This window comes from Bacillus rossius (assembly GCF_032445375.1).
Source record: "Bacillus rossius redtenbacheri isolate Brsri chromosome 4 unlocalized genomic scaffold, Brsri_v3 Brsri_v3_scf4_2, whole genome shotgun sequence".
In the NCBI taxonomy this organism is placed as follows: Eukaryota; Metazoa; Arthropoda; class Insecta; order Phasmatodea; family Bacillidae; genus Bacillus; species Bacillus rossius.
The window spans coordinates 40,369,112-40,392,606 of record NW_026962011.1 but is presented as its reverse complement, the minus strand read 5'-3'; the positions used below and the strand labels follow the sequence as shown (position 1 = coordinate 40,392,606).

At 39.8% G+C, this 23,495-nt stretch overlaps 1 protein-coding gene across 2 annotated transcripts in view; it reads right to left on the bottom strand.

Annotated features, from left to right (window-relative positions):
* The window catches only part of LOC134542119 (fatty acyl-CoA reductase wat-like), a 30,300-nt gene that overhangs the window by 5,057 nt on the left and 1,748 nt on the right, over positions 1 to 23,495 (bottom strand). The window contains exons 2-6 of one of the 2 annotated variants that reach the window (XM_063386083.1): positions 17,363 to 17,508; positions 16,403 to 16,512; positions 13,741 to 13,930; positions 8,069 to 8,314; positions 3,406 to 3,663 (exon numbers count right to left, since the gene is read on the bottom strand). In XM_063386083.1, the coding sequence (XP_063242153.1) occupies positions 3,406 to 3,663; positions 8,069 to 8,314; positions 13,741 to 13,930; positions 16,403 to 16,512; positions 17,363 to 17,508 (950 nt within the window). Of the gene's footprint in view, positions 1 to 3,405; positions 3,664 to 8,068; positions 8,318 to 13,740; positions 13,931 to 16,402; positions 16,513 to 17,362; positions 17,509 to 23,495 lie in introns of both variants that reach the window. The other variant, XM_063386082.1, reaches the window with a different exon arrangement.

Genomic DNA, 23,495 nt, shown 5'->3' with positions numbered 1-23,495 from the left:
CGCAATTTTTGTATCCCACATGTGACCATTTATAATTTACTGTAAGCATGGATAACAAAGTTTAACCACTTTACACGATAGACGATTCTTTATTTTATATTGTACGAATGCTAGAATAGTTTTTCACGTATCTGCTGCATACTTCTGCAAAAGACACGCTATTTGTAAGTACGTAAATCTAGAATTTTTATTTTGTCAATCAAACTCGGTACTTTGCGATTCATATTCGGTTTGAAGTATTACTATGGCCTTTCTATTTAGAAGACTTTGACCACAAAATCGTGTGTAACCGCACACACTGCACTTACTTTGTTACGGACACTCAGACGAAGCAGATACTGTGGCTGACACCACGAGACTGGCAGCAGCTTGTGTGCCGCACGTGTGTATGGCGGCGTGTGGCGCGCTCGTAGGCCGTGCGACAAACAGTGCGCGGCATGCGGAAAAATAAAAAATAAAATTCAACATTTAATATTTATATTTACAATTTATTATTTTTATTTTTTCACCCGCGTTTAGTGAAAACTGCGGATGCAAAGTCCGCACAAAGGCGGGCCGTCTATACTGTGCGTGCTTGCCGACCTATTAGAACACAGGCGGTGTTTTATGCCTTTTGACCTTGGTCACATCGAAACATCGCGGTTATGCAACAACGCGGGTAAAAGTTATGTCCCCCGACAACCGCGTTAAATAGGGAGTGTACTGTATAATACATTTTTGACGTGACGTCTAATAAATCGATGAACGCCGGCTGCACGCACGAAAAAGTGTCCCATTACAGATGTGTCCTGTTTGCTCATTGTACGCATGCGTGGCATCTCTCTTAATGCTCGTACGCATGCGTGGTATCTCTTCCACTCTATTGGAACAACCATCGATTTGACTTTTCAATCATATTTCTCGTTTGAATTATTAATATTATGTAATTTTACGATCGTCCACCGATTTTCAGCACAATCGGTACGGTTATTTAAAAGTAATGTTGAATATTCAAATACGTTTTGAACCAACAATAGTGTTTTACAGTTACACTTAATAATTTATTCAAATTACACCCGGGATTTTTGCACAATGTTTTAAAAAATATTGTAACAAATTATAAATAAGTTTGGTGTATTTGGAATGCGTATTTGTTATAAAATAGTGTTATAAAAACGAAATAATATTATTCCCCTACTCTGAAATTTTTTTTTATAAATATGTATATAACATCTGAAAGTGCTATATTCAAGTATGGCCTCGTGGCCTTGCGGTCAGCGTCGCTAACTTCCAATTTAAAGGTTATTGGTTAGAATCCTGGCAGCTGCAAAAAATTTTTTTGTACTTGTAAAAATAAATACGGCGCACGCAACATTTCAAAAGTAATAAATATATTTGAATAATTAATGAATGCAAATAAAAGTAAATTTTTAATTAAATTGTACATTTCATTTCACTCCTTTGTATCTATACAAAATAGTGATAATTTAATAAAAATTATTGAAATTAAAACAAATTTTCTTCCTCAAAGAATATAATATTTTTAATTCCTAAATGGTTTGGATGCAAAAACCTATTACGGCTCAGTCTCAGGCCGAATATGATATTTCCTTTTCTTCTGGATCAATCATTTCATCAATGTTTGTTATGACGTCACGTTAAACTATCGTCCGTAAACCGACTTTACAGACAACCAATTTTTTTAATTATAAAATGTGTCTTATCTTGTTATAGAAATAATTATGATCATACATAATGTAAACACCACTCATAATGTACCATGTTTAAATTTTACATCAAATAATACTGTCTTTCATCAGTGCATAAACTTTCACTGATAACATAAATTTTTCAACAATAGCAGAACAAAATTTTTAGTTATGAATGTAACATGAGTGGCATTTAACATGTGGTGGGTCGGCTCCTGAATCCAACACAATAATTATTGAATTAAAAAAAAAGCTTTTATTTTTTCTTTAATTTTTAGCTAGACTTAAAAAAAGTTCAATGAAAAACATTAAGTGCCATATGTGTGACCAATTTTACCTTTTTTCACTCTGCTTAAACTGCGTTCTCTAAGTAAACGAACATGCTGACAGTTCAGGTGAATTTAACAACACGGCATCTAGTCCCTAATTCCCCCCCCCCCCCCAACCCAACAACGGCCACCAGCACCTCCCGCCAGCAATGTGTGCATGTGTGTGTACCTCCGTATCACTCCATCACCACAAGTGAGGCATATGTAGAGCCTGTACCTTGTACCCCAGTAATATTTAATTGACTGGTTAGTGTTATGATAGTTATATATACTTCTTATTTCATGCCCAGCAGTGATTATGTATTTCAGGTAGATTTAAGAACGGAGCAGCATCATTCACACCAACTAGGAGCACGACTTGCTTGACAGGATTGTTTTTTGAACTTTCAACTATATAAGGATTTAAGTAATAAATGTAAACCAATCCGGGTTTTAATACATATATGTGTAGTTTGAATATTAAAGGGTTTATACTGTTTCGGTCACAGTTCGAATATTAAAAGGTTTATACTGTTTCGGTCACGGCACAATTTTTAAGTTTACCCAATGGTCAATGGGACACTTTCCGTGCGGCCATGACACCATGATCGCCTGGAGTTGGATGCATACATTCTGCATAATTCATCAAGAGAGATCCACCGTCAGCTTGATTAATTTAAAATGTTTTCTCTTTTTCTCGAGGCTTGCCTGGATTGAAGACTGATTTGCCTAAATGTTTATAATTTTGCTTGTAAATTTTTGAAAGCAAATATGAACTTACTTCATCTAGTCCTGGTCACATGGTGCCCTGGATCGCACTTAAACTGGTTACGTGCCATTGGAATTTTATACGTTGTAATTTGAAATACTTTGTTTAATAAATCGGTGTAACGATTATGGCAAATAAATAGCATCTTACCAGAATACCGGCCGCCTACTTTCGAATGGCCACGCGTGTATCACTGACAGACTAAGGTTTCTGGGTCACCTTAACCGCTCATGTAATTACCATCTACAAGTATTGTAAGTAGTGTACTAGACACAGAGAGCGGATGAGTTTACATGGTCGGATATACTGGGGGAAAAATCAAACATAGCACCACCATGGATAACGTCACGGCCCTGTAATTGAGTGTGGCAGCTGGGTCCATGTGGTGGTCCCCAAGATTTAATGACAAACATCCGTAACCCTTCATTACGTACATACCCCTTACATCACAATATTCTATACCTTTATATTTTTTCTATTGAAGTAATTGAAGCTAGTGGTAATCTAATGCAAATGCATTCCAGAAACCTCTGACTGGACTGTGATCTTACTGACAATGAATGAAAAATATCCAAATTTAATACTAAATTAATATAAATCTTTTTGTTATGTGCATGTCGTGATGAATAAATATATTTACCTTCGATAACGAGACCTAGCAAGCTCCAGATCATCCAGCGTCTCATTTAGAAGATACTTCCTCGACTCAAGACATACTGTCAACATAGAATCCACCCAGTTTATCTGTTTCATGTCGAAGAAGAACAGTTTTTTATCTTCAGAACCTAATTTCTCATATAGATTCTGCAAGTTGTCACTGAAAAATGTTATTTGCTTCACAGGAAACATATTCATTATGATGGAATATTTTCTTATTTTCTTGTAAATCTTCAGTAACCTTTGAGGGAAAGATATAATTATATAAATAATGAGATCTATTAAACTAAAAAAAAAAAAAGTCAGAAAACACTGTTTTAACTTGAAAGCTTATCAATATTATAACCAAAACCATGAAATAAACTAAATCATGCTTGTGGTGTTTTGAGATTATTCTAAGTTTATAATTTTTAATTATTATTTCAGAAAAAAGTAGAATGAAGAGAGATCACGCAACTCTTATCCAAACCCACATGACTGGTTAGGATATTTCTGTTACAGTAGAATCACCTCCTCAGCAAACACTCTCAGAACAGTTATTTACAGATTATTCAATTCCCAAACACCACACTCAATAACTGACTTATAGTTGCTCATGGACCGTGGTCTCTCATTTGCAAGGGTCGTGGGTTCGATACCAACAGCCTGGCATGACACCGAGTCTGCAGCCAAGTGGTTCCGTGCCCACTACATTCTTTGGAAGTTCCGTCCCTGAAGCCCTGTGCTGACACTGTGACATAAAACACTATAAGGACGCTTATGCACTCGCACTAAATTCATGTAGAGCAAGTTGTGTACAGGAAGATGTGGTTTTATTCATTACAGATTGTATATTTTAACTTTATGAAGCTATTAAATTAATTAATTGTGGCCCAATCCAAAATCACTTGGTAGGGTCAAAAATTATTTGCTTGATGTGTGATTGAAATTCATGCAGCATCAAATAAATGCACAAAAAATAATTTGCAGGGTTGGTAATGTAGCCCTCAGACATGCTCTATAATATATAATAAAGTCGCTTCAAGTTAGTGCGTTGGAAAAAGCCAGCACGTGGGCGCATGATTTGGCAGCATTTAACTGAAACTTTCGCTGGGCGCTGTCTCGCCAGCCAGTCAGAGGGAGCCTTGAAATAGAGTGATGTGTTATCAGTCTTTTAGAAACATTTTTCAGTATTTTCACCTTTGTGGTCAGGTACTGAGTTCTGTGTTGTAATTGGTTGGTTGGCCCACGGGGTTGCCTTCCTTTTTTCTAGTTTTGTAAAGGAAGGTAACTGTGTGCTGCAATTCATTTGTCGCTCGATCCTACGTGCGGTCATGTCGTGGGCAGCTTGCCAGAAACAATGGAGTAAATCTACGAATAGCTCACTTTCGCCTGCTGGTAGGGTTCAGGCCTGTATCCAACCTTTTTTTAAATTAATTGTTTGGGACTTTTAACTTTAAAATTTGACTAAAGGCGTCAGCATTGACACAGGGTGACGTCGCACCCACCCGGAAAATTTTCCGCGGGAGCATGTACCTGGTTAAGTAATCATAACCGAAGGACTTTTAATTTTTTTTTAATATCAAGCTAAAGGAAGCTATGATATCTAACTGGAACTGTGTTGGTATGTATTGTATTTTTTTTATTAGAAAGTAATCCGACCAGTATAAAAACTTTCATAATTACCGTACTTGATCACAGGACTCAACTTTGGTTGGTACTACAGTAGAGCACCCCTCAACCGGAATCATTGGGGGGAGGTCTATTCTGGTTATGGGAAAATTCCGGGTAAGGGGAGTTGTGGTAGGGAGGCAAAGAAAAAAGCCATTACATGCTGCGCATATTAACTTATATGTATAGCCAAAGTTGTACTGCAAATATTTTCCACAGTTATAAAACCATACAATAAAAAATATGTAGATCTACATACGTACTGTTTTCAAAACGTGCCGGGTCGTAAAACTCCGGGCTGGTTGAATTACTTTCATTCTAGCAAGCTGGCAAGTGGGTGTTTCATATCTCTGTGGGTGGGTGCGAGCGTGAGTGAAGAGGATGAAGAGGGTTCGGGGAAGGTAGTAGGCTTACAGTTACAGTGTTGTGTTACTTCTGTGTTGACGTGCTAGTGATTAACACTTCCTGGAGAGTATATAGTCACTGCCATGCACAGTTTACATTTCACATACACAAGAATAACACTTCAAGCATCACGTTTAAAAACACATAGATAGAGAAATTCAGGTAAATGTAGACTGTTTAACCATATATTAACGTATAAATATGTACATAATACATATTTGTACACTAAATTATTGTCTACAAACTGAAAGCATCACACGTTGGAAGTAAATGTTACTTGCTATCATGTGTGTCAGCGTGTATAGTGGGAGTCGGTGTACATACTCTCGGGCCGGCCGGAATTTTCCGTTTACTTGACATAGTGAAACAATAAAACTACTTATAGCATAAACATCTTTATAGTAATTCACGTCCGACGCGAAAACCATGGTGTATACGCAATGCGCGGGAAAGACTGGCTATAATTAGCTCTCTGACAGACGTGTGCGCGCGCCTACAAGACATGTACAGTCAGGCAAAAGCAAAGACGCCTCGTTCCAGTGCGGAAATGCTTTGGAGATGTTTTGTAATGGTTTAATTTTTTTGGAAAACTAGTTCCGGATATCGGAAGTTCCGTTTGTGGGAATTACAGTTGAGGGGTGCTCTACTGTATGTGCAATAAGGTTTTTTTTTTTTTTTTTTGAGAAAATTATAAACAAAGGAATTTAAAAAATATGTTTTTCTTTAAACTTTACCAAATTACTCATTTTTGTTAAGAGATGTAATTTCAAACCAATTTTTAAGTAACTACTTACAACACTAAGTTTTAAAGTGTCTTATTTTTCTAGGTTGTATTACCAGACCAACCTGGAAGGCAACAAAGTAATATGTAATATTATTACAGTAATGAAAATAAAGGACAGCAAAATACTAGGGAATAATATATAAGGTATAATATATACAATTTACTTAACCATTAAAGGTAAGGGTATGGTTGGTTTCATAAAGGAGTGATCAATATTGACGTCAACCGGGACTTTGCCCCTTTAAGCCTAGTCAGACTCCACTCCCTTTGTCCCATGGCATCCATAACCACTCCTTCCTGGCATTTGCACGCCAATATGTGTGTGTGTGCGTGTGCTGCATGATGTAGGTTAGAATGGTTCTTTACAGACTCCCGCGAGAGGGCGCTGTAGCTTCAGTGCTCCATCCCCTTATAAAATTATAAATTAAATAATCCTTTATTTTATATCCTAAGCATTTGTGGCACGGCATATTCATATTTTTGTGTCATATATATACCTTACATTGTCCGGAATGGTTTTGTTTAGTAAATCTTATATTAAATTTTGCATAAAATAAAGACGGCACCGAACATTTATGAGGCGGACCTGAAACCGGCCGAAGCTAGACTTTGTTTGAATATTAATTTTCAAATTACTACATGTTTTAATCATTCTAACTGCAAGAAAGTGTGCAATAATTGTACTAGTATTTTGTGTGTCTGGTTTTTAAAAACCCTTGGCACGTAATCATAAAAATGTAACAGTAGTTTGGTTTGCCACGAGAGTCTTCCATCATCACCGGCCAAGAGTAGACACATCAGCAGCCTGTGGACCTCACCGCTTGTATTCACTGATAAGTAGTTTTCCATTCATGTTCTTAAGTCTTTAAATCTTTTTACGTTTCTTCTTGGGGCTACCCTCGGCCGGCGGGCTGGTCAAATAATTATTCTTATTACTCTCCGTTGAATTTAATCACCCTTACATCATATTTGTGTGGCTACGTGTGAGAACCACACTGCAGCATAAACTGAATTATGCCTCGGGCTATTTAAATGTTTAAAGGACGATGTAAACGGCAGCGTGTAACTTCTTAATAAACCTAGACATGTGATTTAAATGGTGTTTCTTTCTTGTGCCCACGTGTATAATGTCTACTGCATGGTGGCGTGTGGGATGCCCTAAGAGCCCACTGCGTTAATCCTTAAAGTGTGCCCGACGCTGAGAGCGGGCCATGTCTTGACAAATTGTGTTCGAAATTTAGAGGGTCTGAATCTCGCTCCCACATTGGCATAGTCACCCCCCGAGAGGAGTCTCTGCCGGGTCCGTGTGCCCTTTCATACGGTGACGTCCAAACAGAAGTTCTCGTATCAAAGGAAATCAAGTTCTCTAGCCCAGATATAAATAATTATGTATACTAATGTTTTATGCCCTACTAAAAAAAACTGTACTCCATAAAGATTATTGTAAAACTTAATACTTATAGTTATATTTAAATGATTCAAATTAAAACTCTTTGAGCTAAATTGTTTTGATCAGTAACAGTTATACAAAAAAGCACTTGTAATCACAAGTTGTCAGGAACAAGTGTTTCATGTATCTTGGAGAAAAAAGGCATTTTTCAGTAACAAGTAAACCTTAACTTGTCTGTGACAGTGTCCATAACAAGTCAATAACAAGTGTCAATTATAAGTGTTATATGCTTGTCAAAATACCTAGGTAAAAGATATAAAATGAGAATAACAAAAACTTAACGTTAACATTATGTGTTTAGGCTACATTATTAGATGTAAATAATGAAGTTATAAGGATATTTGTACACAAACTTACATTGGTGGCTTGCCCTTCAGTCGGAGCACCAGGTCCAGAAGACATCCTGGTAGCACGTGCAGGAAGAGAGTCAGGAACGTGTACAGTTTAAAATTAGGAACTGACAGCATAAATGGGTGCCAGATTACTGTCTTCAATGGGAACTTATCTCCATATTTTAACATTGTTTCCTTCAATAATCTTATAGTTATGGGATTTTTGTCTGATGTAACTACATTGTAAATAGTGATGGCATCGTTTGACCTACTGCTGAAACACAAACAAAACCAGAATTTTTTACAATATCAGTTTATAATTGTAAATGAAAATTACATAAAAAAAACTGTACGAGGAAGTATCTGGTTGAATTAAATATTGACTAAAACTGTACAGTTGAGATGCTAATTAAGGACATTTCCTAATCAAAAAACTGAAAAGAAAAAAAGCTTTTTAATTTTAAGTTATATGCATTATTTAAAAGTTTTAATTTCCTTAACTCTGTATAAAATTTTTAAATAGGCCTACTGTGACTACAAATTTCCATAAAAGAAATTTTTATTTTGGCTATGCAATTCTATATAACCATACTATTTATAACCATTCTAAATTAAAATAAATATACTATACTTAAGAGGAAAAAAACAATTTCTTTGATTGCTTTCAATTGCAAAAAATATAATTGGGTAACTCTGATGCAATTTTATCCTGTAAAAAAAAGTACTATGCTTATGTGACATATTTTCCTCTAAGAAAATATCTAAATAATACAGCACTGACCACTTATTCTAAAAAAAAAAAAAAAAAAAGAGTAATATTTTTATTTATTTCCAATATGACCTAACTGTTATGTCGGTATTGGTACGCATATTTCCAAGATCACATAAACCCTCTTGTCCAAGTGCCGGGCCCGCCGCCATAACTGTCCTCGCAGGCCTGCCAATCTATATCCTGTCCTCTTGAATACTTAACACTACATCTCCCTTTCTGTATACTGTTTTGTGCCCACACTGTTTTCACTACTGTACGACCTGCACTATTGCACTACACCTCTACAGCTCCAGCCGTTTTGGTCTAACCACTTGTCTTCCACTCCTGGTCTTGCAAATCCCCTTACTCCTCTCTGACCCTTGTATTTCTTCCTCTGTGAACCCTCGAAAGTCTTCTTGTGGAGATCCCGGCCCTTGAAGGTCCTCTTGTGGTGAGCCCTGCGTTGGTGACTTCCGAGGAGAAGATGACTTATGCTTATCAGCCCCATCTGCTTCCTCTGCTGTTCGGGGAGTTAGTCGCTTCTCTTTTACTGCATGTGTCACTCCTGACCCTGTTGTTGATGCCTGGTATGGCCCACGCCCATGTCCTCGGATCTGCTCATCGGGCTGCCGTACTTCGATCAAGTGTTTCCTATTCCGGCGCACATTGCGGACCCCCGTTTCGACTAAATATGATCTGAACTGGTCTGCGGGCTGTAGTACCTTGCCATATCTGGCAAGGTCGGTAATCCACACGGTCACCCCTGGCTGTAATGGATTCAACTCATACACACCATGCCTTGTATCATAGTTGCGTTTTGATCTCTCTTTGATGTGCTGATCCCTTTTCCGAAATTCTTTCAGAATGCATGGGTTCCACTGTGGTTGTAGGGACGCCACGGTATGGGGTAATGTGGTCCGTAGCTTTCTCCCAAACAATAGTTCCGATGGTGAAAAGCCGGATTCCAATGGAGTGGCCCTATAAGCGAGCAACCCTAAATTTGGATCAGTTGTTTTGGACAAAATCTTCTTTGCTATTTTAACTGCACTCTCTGCTTCGCCATTTGATTGCGCATACTTTGGGCTCGATGTAATGTGCCTAAACCCATATTCCTTTGCGAACTGTTGGAATTCTTTGGCTGTAAACTGGGTACCCCCGTCTGTACGCACAGTTTGAGGTATCCCATGGCGAGCAAATATGTTCTTCACACGTGCAATTACTGCCTCTGCCGTCAGCTGATCTAATCGCACTACTTCCAGGTACCTTGAAAAATAATCCTGTAACACAAGATAGTGTGCACGGGCTAATTCAAAGATGTCCATTCCGACCAGCATCCATGGGCCACCTGGCAGTGCCGAAGGCTGTAATGGCTCAGCTCGCTGGGTCCTCTGTTGTAAACACTGTTGACAGTTTTCGACCATACTCTTGATATCTGTAGTGATACTTGGCCACCATACGGACTCCTGTGCCCGACGCCTACACTTAACTACCCCCATGTGGCCTTCATGTATTTTACTGAGCATGTCTGAACGTAAATGTCTGGGGATAAATATGCGTGAGCCTTTCATAATAAGTCCTCTACTATATGTTAACTGTCCTCTGTACTGCCAGAAGTGGGAGTGTTTGCTACTAAAGCCTTGCAATATATTATCCTTCAGAACCTGGCATTCATCATCTCTGTCCTGTGCTTCTGTGATGGTTTGAAGTGCAACGTCTGAAAATGGTGTTTCCTGTACGACTGCTTCCACAAACAACTCTTCTTCCACAATGTCAGAGGTCCCCTCACCTGGCTGATCCACAGGAGCTCTTGACAATGCATCCGGAACAAAGAACGTTTTCCCTGCAACATGTTCAATAGTGTAGTCATAACACTTAAGACGCATCCTCATCCTCTGCAGCCTCGCTGTTAACTCAGTCAGTGGTGTAGAAGTCAGCAGTTGCACTAACGGTTTGTGGTCAGTCAATATTATGAACCGTGTGCCCAACACATAATTACTGAACTTCTCGCAGGACCAGGTAAGTGCCAATGCCTCCTTTTCCACTTGAGCGTATCGTGATTCTGCCTCACTCAGACTTCGAGATGCAAATGCCACTGGTTTCCATGCACCTTGTTGATATTGCTCCAATACGCTTCCTAAGCCAAAGGAAGATGCATCTGCCAAAACTCTCACTTGTGCCCCCTGTTGATAAAGAGCTAACCTGGAGAGCTGGGCTATTTCCTCCTTCAGGTTCCTCACTGCCTGCCGCTGTGGTGCGTCCCACACCCAATCTGTATCTTGACATAACAAGACTCGAAGTGGCTGAGTTTTTTCCGCAAGGTTGGGAATGAACTTCATTAAATATGTCACCATGCCCAAAAATCTTCTTACTTCTGTCACATTAGTCGGTTCTGGCATGTCACTAACAGCTTTGGTCTTGTCCGCATCAGGCCCCACCGTACCTTCTGATATGACATGACCTAGGAACTTCACAGTCTTCACTCGAAACCGACATTTAGCCTTGTTAAGGGTAACACCATGCGCCACTAATTTACCTAGTACCGCTTCCAACCGTTGGTCATGTTCTTCTGCTGTGCGGCCACAAACAAGAATGTCATCTGCCTGGTTCACCACACCTGGCATCCCCCACACCAGATGCTGCATTTGTCGCTGGTAGTGCTCCGGGCCTGATTTTATCCCAAATGGCAGCCGATTGAAATAAAACCGCCCAAATGGTGCGATAAAAGTTGTGTATGGCGCACTAGCTGGTGACAACGGGATCTGCCAGAACCCACTGGACGCATCCAAAACTGAAAACCACTTGGCATCTTGCAGTTGCGCTAGCGACTCTTCCACAGACGGTAACTGTAGCCTCTCTCTGAGTATAAATCTATTCAACTGAGTAAAATCGACACAAATCCTTACCGAACCATCCTTTTTGGGTACCACGACCATAGGTGCACACCATTCGGTTGGTTCCTCAACTGAAGTTATCACACCCTCGTGAACCATTCTGTCAAGTTCTTCTTTTACCTTGTTTCTTAAGGGAAACGGAACACGTCGTGGTGCTATGACAGCATATGGCTTAGCCCCTTCCTGCAGCTGAATGTTGTACTCCCGTCGAAACTGGCCAAGACCCTCAAAGAGTGGCAAGAATTTGTCAACACAACAGGGTTTTGACTCTGTCACCTCCTCTGCCTTCTTAACAGACATAATATTGAGCGCCTTGATTGCAGGACGGCCCAGTAACGGTACCATTTGCTCTTTGACCACAAAAATTTCTTGTGTCACTTCCTGATTTCCATAGGACAGTGTTGCCATTGTAGTACCCACCACATCAATGCTATTTTTTCCTGCCCCAAACAATTTCTTGTTCGTCGAACCAATTGTTACCTTTAGATCCCGACAGACATGCTCTCCAATTACCGTTACATCGGCCCCTGTATCAACCTTGAATGAAAGCTCTGTCCCAAATAACTTCACTTTCACATACCATGGTTGTGAGCATATTTCCAGTGCCACTTCTCCCAAGTAATACTCCCGTGGACCTGATGGTGACTGCTGTGAAGATGCATGACATAGACTGTGTTCACTTTCCAACTCTTGCACTTCCCCATGAGCACAGCACCTACCATAATGCCCTACTTGTCCACAGCGATAGCATTTTGCTTTGTTAGCTGGGCACTTAGACCAATGATGATTCGGTTTGCCTCCACATTTGGAACATTTAGTGGTTATGTTGGGACTGGAACCACTTACATTACTTGTACCTGCTTTCTCTTGCTGCGCTGTCTCCTTATTCCATCTGTAACGCCGCTTAAAATCGGGTTGGCTTTTGCTGTGTTGGACTGTTTCGACCATGGCATCCTGTGCCCGAACAAGGGTTTGCTGATTTCGTACCAGTTCCGCTTGTCGAATCCGTGTGACCGCTCGTGCTGACGTTAGATCTTGGTCCATCTGGAGCGACTCCGACAGCTTATCATCCGCAACACCTATCACCAATACCGTCGTTACGAGCTCGTCCTTAAGATCCCGTAAGTTGCAAGATTCGGCCATCTTAAAAACATCGTTTATAAATACATCGGCCGGCTCACCACTCTGTTGACGCCGCTTAAAAAATTTTGCCCGTTCATAGATTATGTTTTTCTTTACCGTGAAAAACTTATCAAACCGTGACTTCACTACACTGTACTTCTTGATATCTTCCGCAGACAATGCAAATGATTCTAGCATTTTGTCCGCCTCGGAACCCATGCAATACAACAACATGTTGACTTGGCTGTCTTCCGACTTATTGCAAAGTTCCGACGCCACCCGAAAACGTTCAAAACGTTTGATCCATTTTGGCCAGTCCGCCAGCGCACGAAAATCAAAATTTTCTGGCGGAACAATGTGAAATTGCGCCGAAGTTGCCATGTTGTACACCTCCAAAACACGATGCGTGGGTCCCGGTTTTACTGGCACTTGAATGATGCGCACACGCCGACTACCATGTCGGCCCGAAGATTAACACTGCGGAAAACACTACGATTAATACTGGCGTAGGAAATACCGCTGCCACCATGTTATGTCGGTATTGGTACGCATATTTCCAAGATCACATAAACCCTCTTGTCCAAGTGCCGGGCCCGCCGCCATAACTGTCCTCGCAGGCCTGCCAATCTATATCCTGTCCTCTTGAATACTTAACACTACACTAACGTACATGAAAAACACTTTAACTTAATTTCCAACTTCAGAACTATGTGAACCGTAAAAACATAAAATAAATTACCGGATAAGTATTTCACTGCCTGTGATAGATGGACGAACAGATAAGTCTGATAAAAAAAAGTTCAGTTGTCACCTTACGGGTGACTATTTTCACCACTAACAAAAATAATATTTGGCTATAAATACTACTGAATATTTCCCAAATTCAAATAGTTGGATTAATTAAAAATATTTCCAGCTAAATTGTTTCCTTACCTCATGCTCATGGTTGAAGCCACAGATAAGATGCAATTGGTGACCATATCAGCTGGAACCAGGTCCAATACCAAGTCTATGTCTGCATTATTAACTCTCAATACGCCTGTTCCAACTCCAGTGACAATAGATATCGGGCCATACATGTTGTCCAGCCACCCTGGTAAAGGCTCTCTCACTGCAGACACGACTGTAAATATATAATTACATCATTGTGTTGATGCAGCCATTGTAGCACAAATTTGTGTCTCAAATTCTGCGCTTCTCACGTCACACTTGGTGGACGTAGAAAAAGAATGTTTCCTGTTTTTATGTTTAAAATTCATGTCAATTATCATTACTTCAATTTCAATTGCTGAGTTAAATTTATAATTTGATTTTCTGTAACATTTTTTGTAAGATATGCTAATCGTATGCTATCATATCTGTCACTGTATTTCATAATTTGTTGGTCTAAACACATTTCAGTGTTTGCTAACTAAATCACCTATGAAAAATATTATATCATAAAAGTTCAATATAGAAACTTTTCTGAAGAATCTTTTTTCTACATATAGTGTATATTTTTTAAATTATTGCATGTAGGATCCAAAAAAATGATAATGTTAGCAAACCAATTTTAATCAAATACAGTAGAACCCCGATTATCCGTGTTAATGAAGGGGACGAGTGAGTCGGATAATCGAAAATCGCGGTTAGCCAAGTCATGCTTGCCTCAAAGGTCATTAGCCCACAGACAGCCATCTGTGGACATTCGGAGATTACATATATACACATGCTTTGTGTGCGTGTGCGTTGTTGACATAGAAGCGGACTGCTTAGTGCTGGGCAGCTGTGGTTTTTAAGTCTTTCGTGTGCGGAGACGTGGGCACGCGAGTCGTTGTTGCACCGAGGTGTGTGACTAGCCGCCCGCCAGTCCGAGGGCCCAAGACAGCTGATAGCTGCCAAGGTCACGCATTCTTTTCATCGCCCGTAAGCGACGTTGCCACACTTAGCTCATTGCTCTGTTGTCAGTAACACCATCGGGCTGGTTATTGTTTTACAGAACGACTGCCTTCAAAATTATTTTCGAGATAAGATTTTTCATACCAGTGCATTGAGACTTGATTTGATGGTTTTGAAACGGTGTCTGTCTCGTATAATTCACGGTGTTTTTATCCCCCTTTATTTATATGAATTTTAAATGTTAGATTTTTTATTTTTAGCTTGCTGAACGTGGAATTAGTGCAAAAACGGCCTTTTATGACTTAGTGTTGCAGATGGGTCGGAAATCTTATAACGACCCTAATCTCGGGAACCGTGAGGGGTCGTTATATCTATTCTCCGTTCACTCTTAGCTGAGTTTTGAAATAAACAAACACCATCGTATCACTGAGCCGCGTCAGCAAGTGATAGGCTGAATTTATCTTGCGTGCCAAGCACTAGTTGCAACACACACACTTCCGTACAGTCGGTGCTCATAAAATAACGGAGAAGTAATATAACAGAAAAATGGTTCTTCTGTCAAGCCTAGTTTTTTTTTTTTTTTAAATTTACGTCTTCTGTGATAAAATTACGCCACTTAATGGTACACCCTCCGACCTTTTCTGTTGAAACCATTCAAACAAACAAGTGTCCAAGCTGCTAAATGTGGATTCTTTCATCGTCTTGCGTTTATTTAATCCACTTGAAGTGTCAGCCTGTGAAGCAAACTGAAGGATTTTTTCGCGATGTTTTATGATGTCGCGCACTGTTGTGTTACCGACATTAAACTCAGTCGCAAGTTTGCAATCGTTTCTCCACTCTGAAATCTTTCTATAATTTTTGTTTTGCTGTCGATGGACAGTACCACTCGCTTTCTTTTCTGTTCATTTGATGACATGATGAAATGTTGCGCTCAACACTTCCGCACAACACAACGGTATAATCCGTAGGAATGCAGATCACTGTTACAATACATAAAATTATCACCACCTTCACGCTGCAACAACGTACACTAATGGAATGGACTGTCTCCATGCGCCGGGTAATCTCTGTGGCACGGCGCCGTACTGTGCGCAGGAGTGTACAGTCCGGTCATGCGGACGTGGAATCGCGCACCAGTGTATAATCTATTCACGTAACACGGAACACAAAATTATTATGTACATACGTATGTATGTACTAGTATTTTTTTAAAAACTTTGTGTATATAAACATAACTGAGTCAAAGTACTTTGATCAACACTTTTACATACATTTTGAATCATTGGTTATATGTAACTAAAAAAATTGGACTTGATGGACATAAATCGCGGTTAATCCGCGAATCGGATGATCGAGTCGCGGGTAATCGGGGTTCTACTGTATGTACAAACACTAAAACTGTATGTATAAGCTTAAAAACTCTTAAAAAATAAATTCCTGTAACTGGATATGCTGGAGCAATGTTAATAAGGGAAAACAAACACAATAAAACAGAAACCACACCTAATTACCCATTTATACTTAATGTTAATATCTTCAAAATAAACATGATTCTACCTAAAAATACACATTACTCTGTCTTCTGATTTGTTAATGCTTAATTAAAATTATTTTTTGTAAAGATACTAACTGGACATTTCTTATAAATAGGTAGTGTCAAAATAATTTTTACTTACAAAATAAGGTAATAATGTGAGGTAAGCACTTATGCACTTACCCATTGAGGGCCTCACAATTGCAACTGGTAAGCCTTTAGCATGCATCATAATCAGGTTCTCCATCACAGCTTTTGAGAACAAATAAGGGATTTTCCTAGCACCTGTTACCCTGAAAAACAATTCAAAATTTTACAATCATAAGATATTCCTCTTTAAAAACAATAAATGCCAGCTTGGATGCTTAAGTCAAAGAGTTATTATTTGTAAGTATGTATATAATATGAGTAGGCACATGATTTGTATTACGGAGGGAAGTGGCATTACCTCACAGCTTACAAATTACCTCACAGCTTACAAGTCTATGCGGGCACAGACTTGAACGAGACACCCTGAAGTCTTAGGCCACTGCACTAGCCCAACAACAACTTAGCTCAGCATCACTTGAGCAATAAATAGGGACCATGGTAAAGTAGAGTAGATGCTCCATCCAAAATGCTTAAAAATCTGTGAATATGGTTGGCAGCACAAACTAATGTTTACTACAAATAAGATCTTGCAAGTAGTCTACGACAAACATACAGACATTTACGAATCAGTCTGGATTTAAAGAGAAACAATTCAATCATAATGATGGTACCTAAGTGAAGTCATTTTATTTTATTAATTTAGGTTTTATGTTTATGAGCAATATCATTAGTGACAGACAAACTCTAAACAAATCAGGGAAAATGTGAGTCGGAATTAACCTTGGCCTATTGTAAGTAACCAGCTCACCATATTCATAGAGTGAAACTATGAAATAAATTCAGGTTGGATGGACCAGGATTCGAACCGTTTCCGAATGTGAGTCCAACGTTTTATTATTTTGCCAACTCCCTCGGTCTTAAGGTATGTAATATTTATTCTAAGTAGCTTGTATAGTTACTTACACATCCTGTTTCACATTTTTTGTACATTATTATTTGCACAGCATATCAACATACTATATATATTTTAGTGTAATAGGGCTAATTCATTACTTGTGACTAAGTATTTCGAGCTCCTGTTCACTGACTCTATCCATTAGAGCCAGTACCTCTTCCAGTTGCATTGGTGGTTCATAAAACTCTTCTCTCACCTCCTTACAGTTAACATTCGAAAAGGCTGTTGTAACAAACACTGCAGCCTGAAACAGTGTCAGAACATAAAGTTATGAGGAATAATTTTCCACAGTTTAATGAGTAACTAGATTAAACACTGCGAACCAACATTTCCATTAACATGTTGCATTTTCCAACATTACTCCAAGTTAGAAAGAGTAAATTGGGTCAGTGCACAAGTTGAAATGATAGCTTAGCCCAATCTGCCATTAGAAACACGGTTGAACAATGGATGCATTAACATAACATCGACCAGGGACTACTCTCCTGTCACCTCAATGTGCCCCACCGTCACCCTCTATCTCCTCCTCCCTCTGTTCTTTGTCAATCAACCCACGGACGACATGTGCAAGCATGCACCGAAAACCCAAAAGAGAGGATCAAAAGAGTCAGAGTTTACACTTCTAACTACAGTAAAACCCTGTTAAGAATTTTTCAAGGTACTGGATGCTTAAAACTTCTTAACAGGAAAAACTTCTTAAAAGGGAAAAGTAATTTCCAACATAAAAATCGATTTTACTCAAATGACATGTACTGTATTCACACAAAAATACACTTACTATTATTGGCATGCTGGAATAACAGCATAACTAATTACATATTTTTTATCAGTAAATTGAATTATTAAAACTGTATTTAATTAATAAGCACATTAAAGTTAGTATTATCAAAACACTAGCAAAAAAAATTAATAACTAACATTTATTGTTTTAAAAAAATATACGCAAATAATTCAAAGAAAGTAATAGCTGGCGGTATATGGTTTACTTCTTTCGTCACGTGACTTGAATTGGAAAATTGGTGTACTGATGGAACAGCCTCTAGTCCCTGAGAATGCAAGCAGGTTATTGGTCGCGCGGCTTGCGGCACAGGTTTCGAAGATCGTTGGCATTTCTCATTCGTCAGTTAAGCCACGAATGGGGAAAATGGTCTGCAGGTGGAACAGCCTCTCAGTACAAACAAACGCAGGCATATGATTCGTCGAAATACACACAAGTAACAGCGTGTGGCGTGCGGCACAGGTTTTGACAATTGTGCGCGTTTCTCATTCGTCACTCGAATGGGGGAAACGGCGCACAGATAGAACAGCGTGTGGCGTGCGGCGCAGGTTTTTCGACGGTCTTGTTCTGTTCAAATTAACTACTGTATTGGCCCTAATATAAGGCAACCTGCAGTTTCAGGAGGCCAAACAAATTTAAAAATAATTTTGGTAGAAATTAATGTGAAAATTCATTAGACATACATTTTGAATTGATAAATCCTTTTTGCATTTATGTATACCGCATTTAACTTTCCGTTTCAATTAAGCAACGTATTACTATTTAGTAGTGTGTTAAACGTAACAAAGCAAACACAGAATGCAGTTTGCCGGAACAAAACAAGTGGCTAGCTGCCATGGTGAAGCATACGGCCATGAATAACTTCAGTGACGTGACCGCGAATATTTGTCCATATTACTCTCCGACAGAGAGTCTCTCTCCTACGAATTTTAAAGAATAATCTATGATAATTATGTTGGTTGAAAGGTTTTTACATAAATAAAGAGTGGATTACTGTGAAATTATTAAAATAGCTTTTGAAACAACGTACCAAATTCATGTAAATATGGCGTCTTCGTGCGTGTTCGGCAATGTTCGTTTTACAACAAAGAAATATTGTGGAAAAACAGTTAGCAGCCGTGAATTTCCAAACATTACATCATTAATATATATTTCACTTGCAATTGGGCATCCGCCCGGTGGCAAGGAGTTCCCACCCCCAACCACCCTCACTCCTCCCCCCTCCGGAGCCTCCTTCGCAAGTCCTTCCCTCCTCCCATATCCAGTGTCCTCCCCTCAAGCTCGTTCCACTCTCACCCCGTTCTCACAAGGAATACCTGCCTTCCTCTCTCTGTCCGCCTCCATTCCCTCTGAATCGTGTCCTACCCCAGCTCCTTCATCATCACCGATGGTCTGTGTGTTTCCCCCATCCTGCCTTCGCCTTCCCTTCTCCTCTACATATGTCACCCATCTCGCTGCCTTGTGCTGCACCCTCTCCAACTCCTCAATTTCTTTCTCCACATAGGGGTCCCACACCGCCGCGGCATATTCCAACACTGGCCTTACCAATGTCGTGTACGCCTTTTCCTTAACTTTCCTACCTGTCCCTTTCAGCAGTGTCCTGCTAAGCAGCCCCAAACCCCTCCTGCCCTTCTTCACCACCTTCTTGACCTGCTTTCCCCACCCCAAGTCGCTCTGCAGGATCACTCCCAGGTACTTATAATCTTCAGCTTCCTGGATCACCTGTCCCTTCCAGTAGTACACTTTTCCCTCCACCCTTCTCTTCCTCGTGAGCCTCACCACCTTTGTCTTCCCTACGTTTATTCCCATTTCATTTTCTCTTGACCAGCACTCCAATTTCTCCAAGTCCTCTGCCAGGTGCGCCCCTTCCCCCACAGTTTCATAGAGCACACAATCGTCCGCAAACAACCGTAGCCTACTTTTCAACCCCTCCCCTACATCATTCATCATGATCAGGAAGAGCAGGGGTCCCATGACACTTCCCTGTGGTACCCCTGACGTAACATTTCCCTCTTCTGACCATTCCTTACCCACTCTCACTCGCTGGATTCTGTCCCTCAAGAAGTCCCCTGTCCAATTTACCACCCTCTTGTCCTCTATCAATCCCTCCACCTTTTCCATCACCCTCTTGTGCGGCACCCTGTCAAACGCCTTCTCAAAATCTATAAAAAAGGGTCTACCTGCTTTCCCTCATCCACTGCCTCCACCAAGTCCTCCAGCAGCCCCGCCATCTGTGTTACACAGGAGTAACCCCTCCGGAAGCCGTGCTGCCTCTCATCCATCCAGTCCCTTTCCTCCACCCTTTCTACTATGTACCTCACTACCAGCCTCTCCATCAGCTTGCCTACGTTTGATGTCAAGCTGACCGGCCTATAGTTTGCTGGGTGTGCCTTATTTCTACTCCCTTTATAGATGGGCACCACCACAGCCTCTTTCCACTGCCTCGGCAGCTGTCCCTCCTCCAGTGACTGCGCATACAGTACTTGCAGATACTTCCCGATCACCTTCCCTCCCAGCTTGAGGTGCCTGTTTCCTATCCCATCTGGCCCAACCGCCTTCCTCACATTCAGTCTCCTCAACTCCCTTAATACATCATCCCTCTGTATTTCCAACCCTCTCTCTCCCCCTGACTTCTCCCCTTGTGCTCCAAACCATACTCCCCCGTTTACAAAAACCGATAAGTATTGCTCCTGCAACAAACAAGCCTTTTCCACGTCACTCACACACTCTTGCTCTTCTCTAGTCCCTTCTCCCCCTTTACTCTCCTAACATATCGGTACAGATCCGCCCAGTTTCCCCGCCCCCCTTTCTCCATCAACCTTTCCATGTACGCATTCCTTGCTTCCCTAGTTTTCTTTCCCAGTTCCTTCGCCAGCTCCTTCATTTCTGCATTTAGCCCCTCCCCACCATGCTTCTTGGCTCTTGCATGGAGCCTCCTGCACTTTCTCTTTAACACCTTTACCTCCCGTCCATAGTAGGGCAGGTCGCCTCCCTTTCCTACCCTCCTTTGGGGTACGAAGCACTCCACCATTCAATCCAATATGCCCCTCAAAGCCTCCCACTTCCCTTCTAGTTCTACAATCCCTTCCCACCTACAGAACTCCATTTTAAGGAATGCCTCCGCCCCCACTCTATCCGCCCTGCTTCACTGTCTTACCACTTCCTCCCTACTTTCCTTCACCACCCTCCATCGCATATCTATCTCCACCACCGGGATTTTGTGGTCGCTGATGCCCTCCATCACCGTAGTGCCTACTACTACCTCAACAGGCCTCACCAGCACCACATCTAGTAGGTTCCCAGATTCCCCCTGTCCTCCACCATTCCTCATCCTGGTGTTCTCCCCCACCACCTGCTCCAGTCCACTATTTACCAGTTGGGTTGCCCATCCGAAATGTTATTAACATTTTCTGTTTGTAAACGTAAACAATCGTTCTGAAAACAGCTGGGATATTTTAGTACAAATATTTCCATTAAAAATCTGAAATTAAATTACTGTAAATGTTAACACGCGATTGTACACAAAGTACAAATACCTATGAATTGTGTAATAAAAGGTTGCCATTTTGAGATGCTTCAACATTCACATTTTTACTCATAGAACAAATATTTTAATTTTCAACTTAAAACAATTGTGATTTACTGCAATATTGGGTGGATTTATCGTTTTCCCCGATTGAGGTAACAATGTTTTATTTAATATAAAAAATCGTGAACATTTTGTTTAACAATGTTTCTACTGTAGCTTACAGCTTGGAACTAATGTTTGCGGTGCTGACATCTTGGGTGTGAAAATAAGGCGACTTCCAATTTTCTTTCTCTCATTTATGTAAAAATTGTCGCCTTATATTCGGACCAACACGGTATTAAACGTTTGGAAATATGTAAACTTTTTAAATTAATCTTAAAAATTGTTCAAAAGCTTAAAGATAACCATTATTATTTTATTTTTTTCCCACAAACGCTGAACGTTATATGCGGGAAGCATATATAAAGACAAACGTTATGAAAGGGAAATATTAACATAGGAATATATGGAAGTGATCAAGGGAATAATTTTTTGAAGTTAATAAATGGGAAAACGTGTTATGCGGGAACATCTTAAGCGAGTTTTACTGTACCATACTATTGAAATAAGTTTTATTTTAACAGCCAAGATTATGTTCTTTTGGAGCAGATATTTAATCAACTGTTACGTGTTGATTTTAAAAACAATACAGACAGACACTAGCGTACCTGGAAAGAATCAGCATAAAATCAAACTTCAATATTTAATTCATAGAAAATTGCATGCCATTTTAAATTAATATTTATGTAGCACTGATCAACAAACTTAATTTTGCTCTTCACAGATATTTTCTAACTCTTTTTTTTTTCATCCTTAAGGCCTGCGTCAGAAGGCTGACTTTCAAAATATTTACCATCATTCCACTTCGGACATTTGAGATAAATATGACGATGCTTGTTCAGCTGAGTGAGTGATCTGAATCTCCAGTAAAATGATTTGTGCTGCAATAAAATGTACTTGCAGTTTCTTGTGTTTGTACTTGATCAAGTGGTGACTACCACTAGCGAGAAAGGCATGGGACACCTCAAGAACCCATGCTTTCCTTTTAATGAACATTTAGCAACATGTCTGACACTTAAAAATAGGTATATCTTGTGGTGGTGTTTGAAGGGGTTTAGAGTCTTATCCCACAAAATTGACATCTTCGGTCTGAGTAAAACGTTTGGCTAGTTCGAGTGCCCTTCACAGTGTGATCAAACGCAATTGTAATACCGACAAAGCTATGCAAATAAACCCAAACCACATCCAACATGAAGAAGTATTATTTTTTTGTTGTTGTCCTTGTGTTTTACTACCACTGCTACTTTCAGTTACTCTAAAATAAATTCAAACAATCTAGTGATAAGAGCTAGTATTCAAGCTCCCTTATACTTATGGTTGTCATGATTATTTCCATCCTGAAATTCATATTCTTTTTTGCTTGATTTGTAATTTAAAATGAATATTACTATAGTATAAAGTGTGGGAACTTGCTCATGGAACAATATTCCGTATGAAATTGTGTATGTGGAGCCTTGTGTGCATGTGTACGTACTGACTCAATCACTCAAAATGTTGTCCCTTATTAACAGTGCTATGGGCTGGGCTATGAATTATCTGAAGTGTTTTTGTACTGGGTTCTGCAATCTGCAAATCAGCATGGTCTCCTTCAGTGATGTTGCTTTGGGAAGCTTGATAGCCCAGTAACAGTCAAGACAACTTACAAGAACACAGAGTATTAGTTTTTATTTTTAATTCATATGAACTTAATTTGTAGATTTATTTTAACACACTACTTACCAATATACATACATATTTATTTTCTGTAGAATAAATTTTTTGTTTAATGAATTTATTGGCAGCATATCACATATGTAACAATTATCATATGTAAATTGATAAGTGA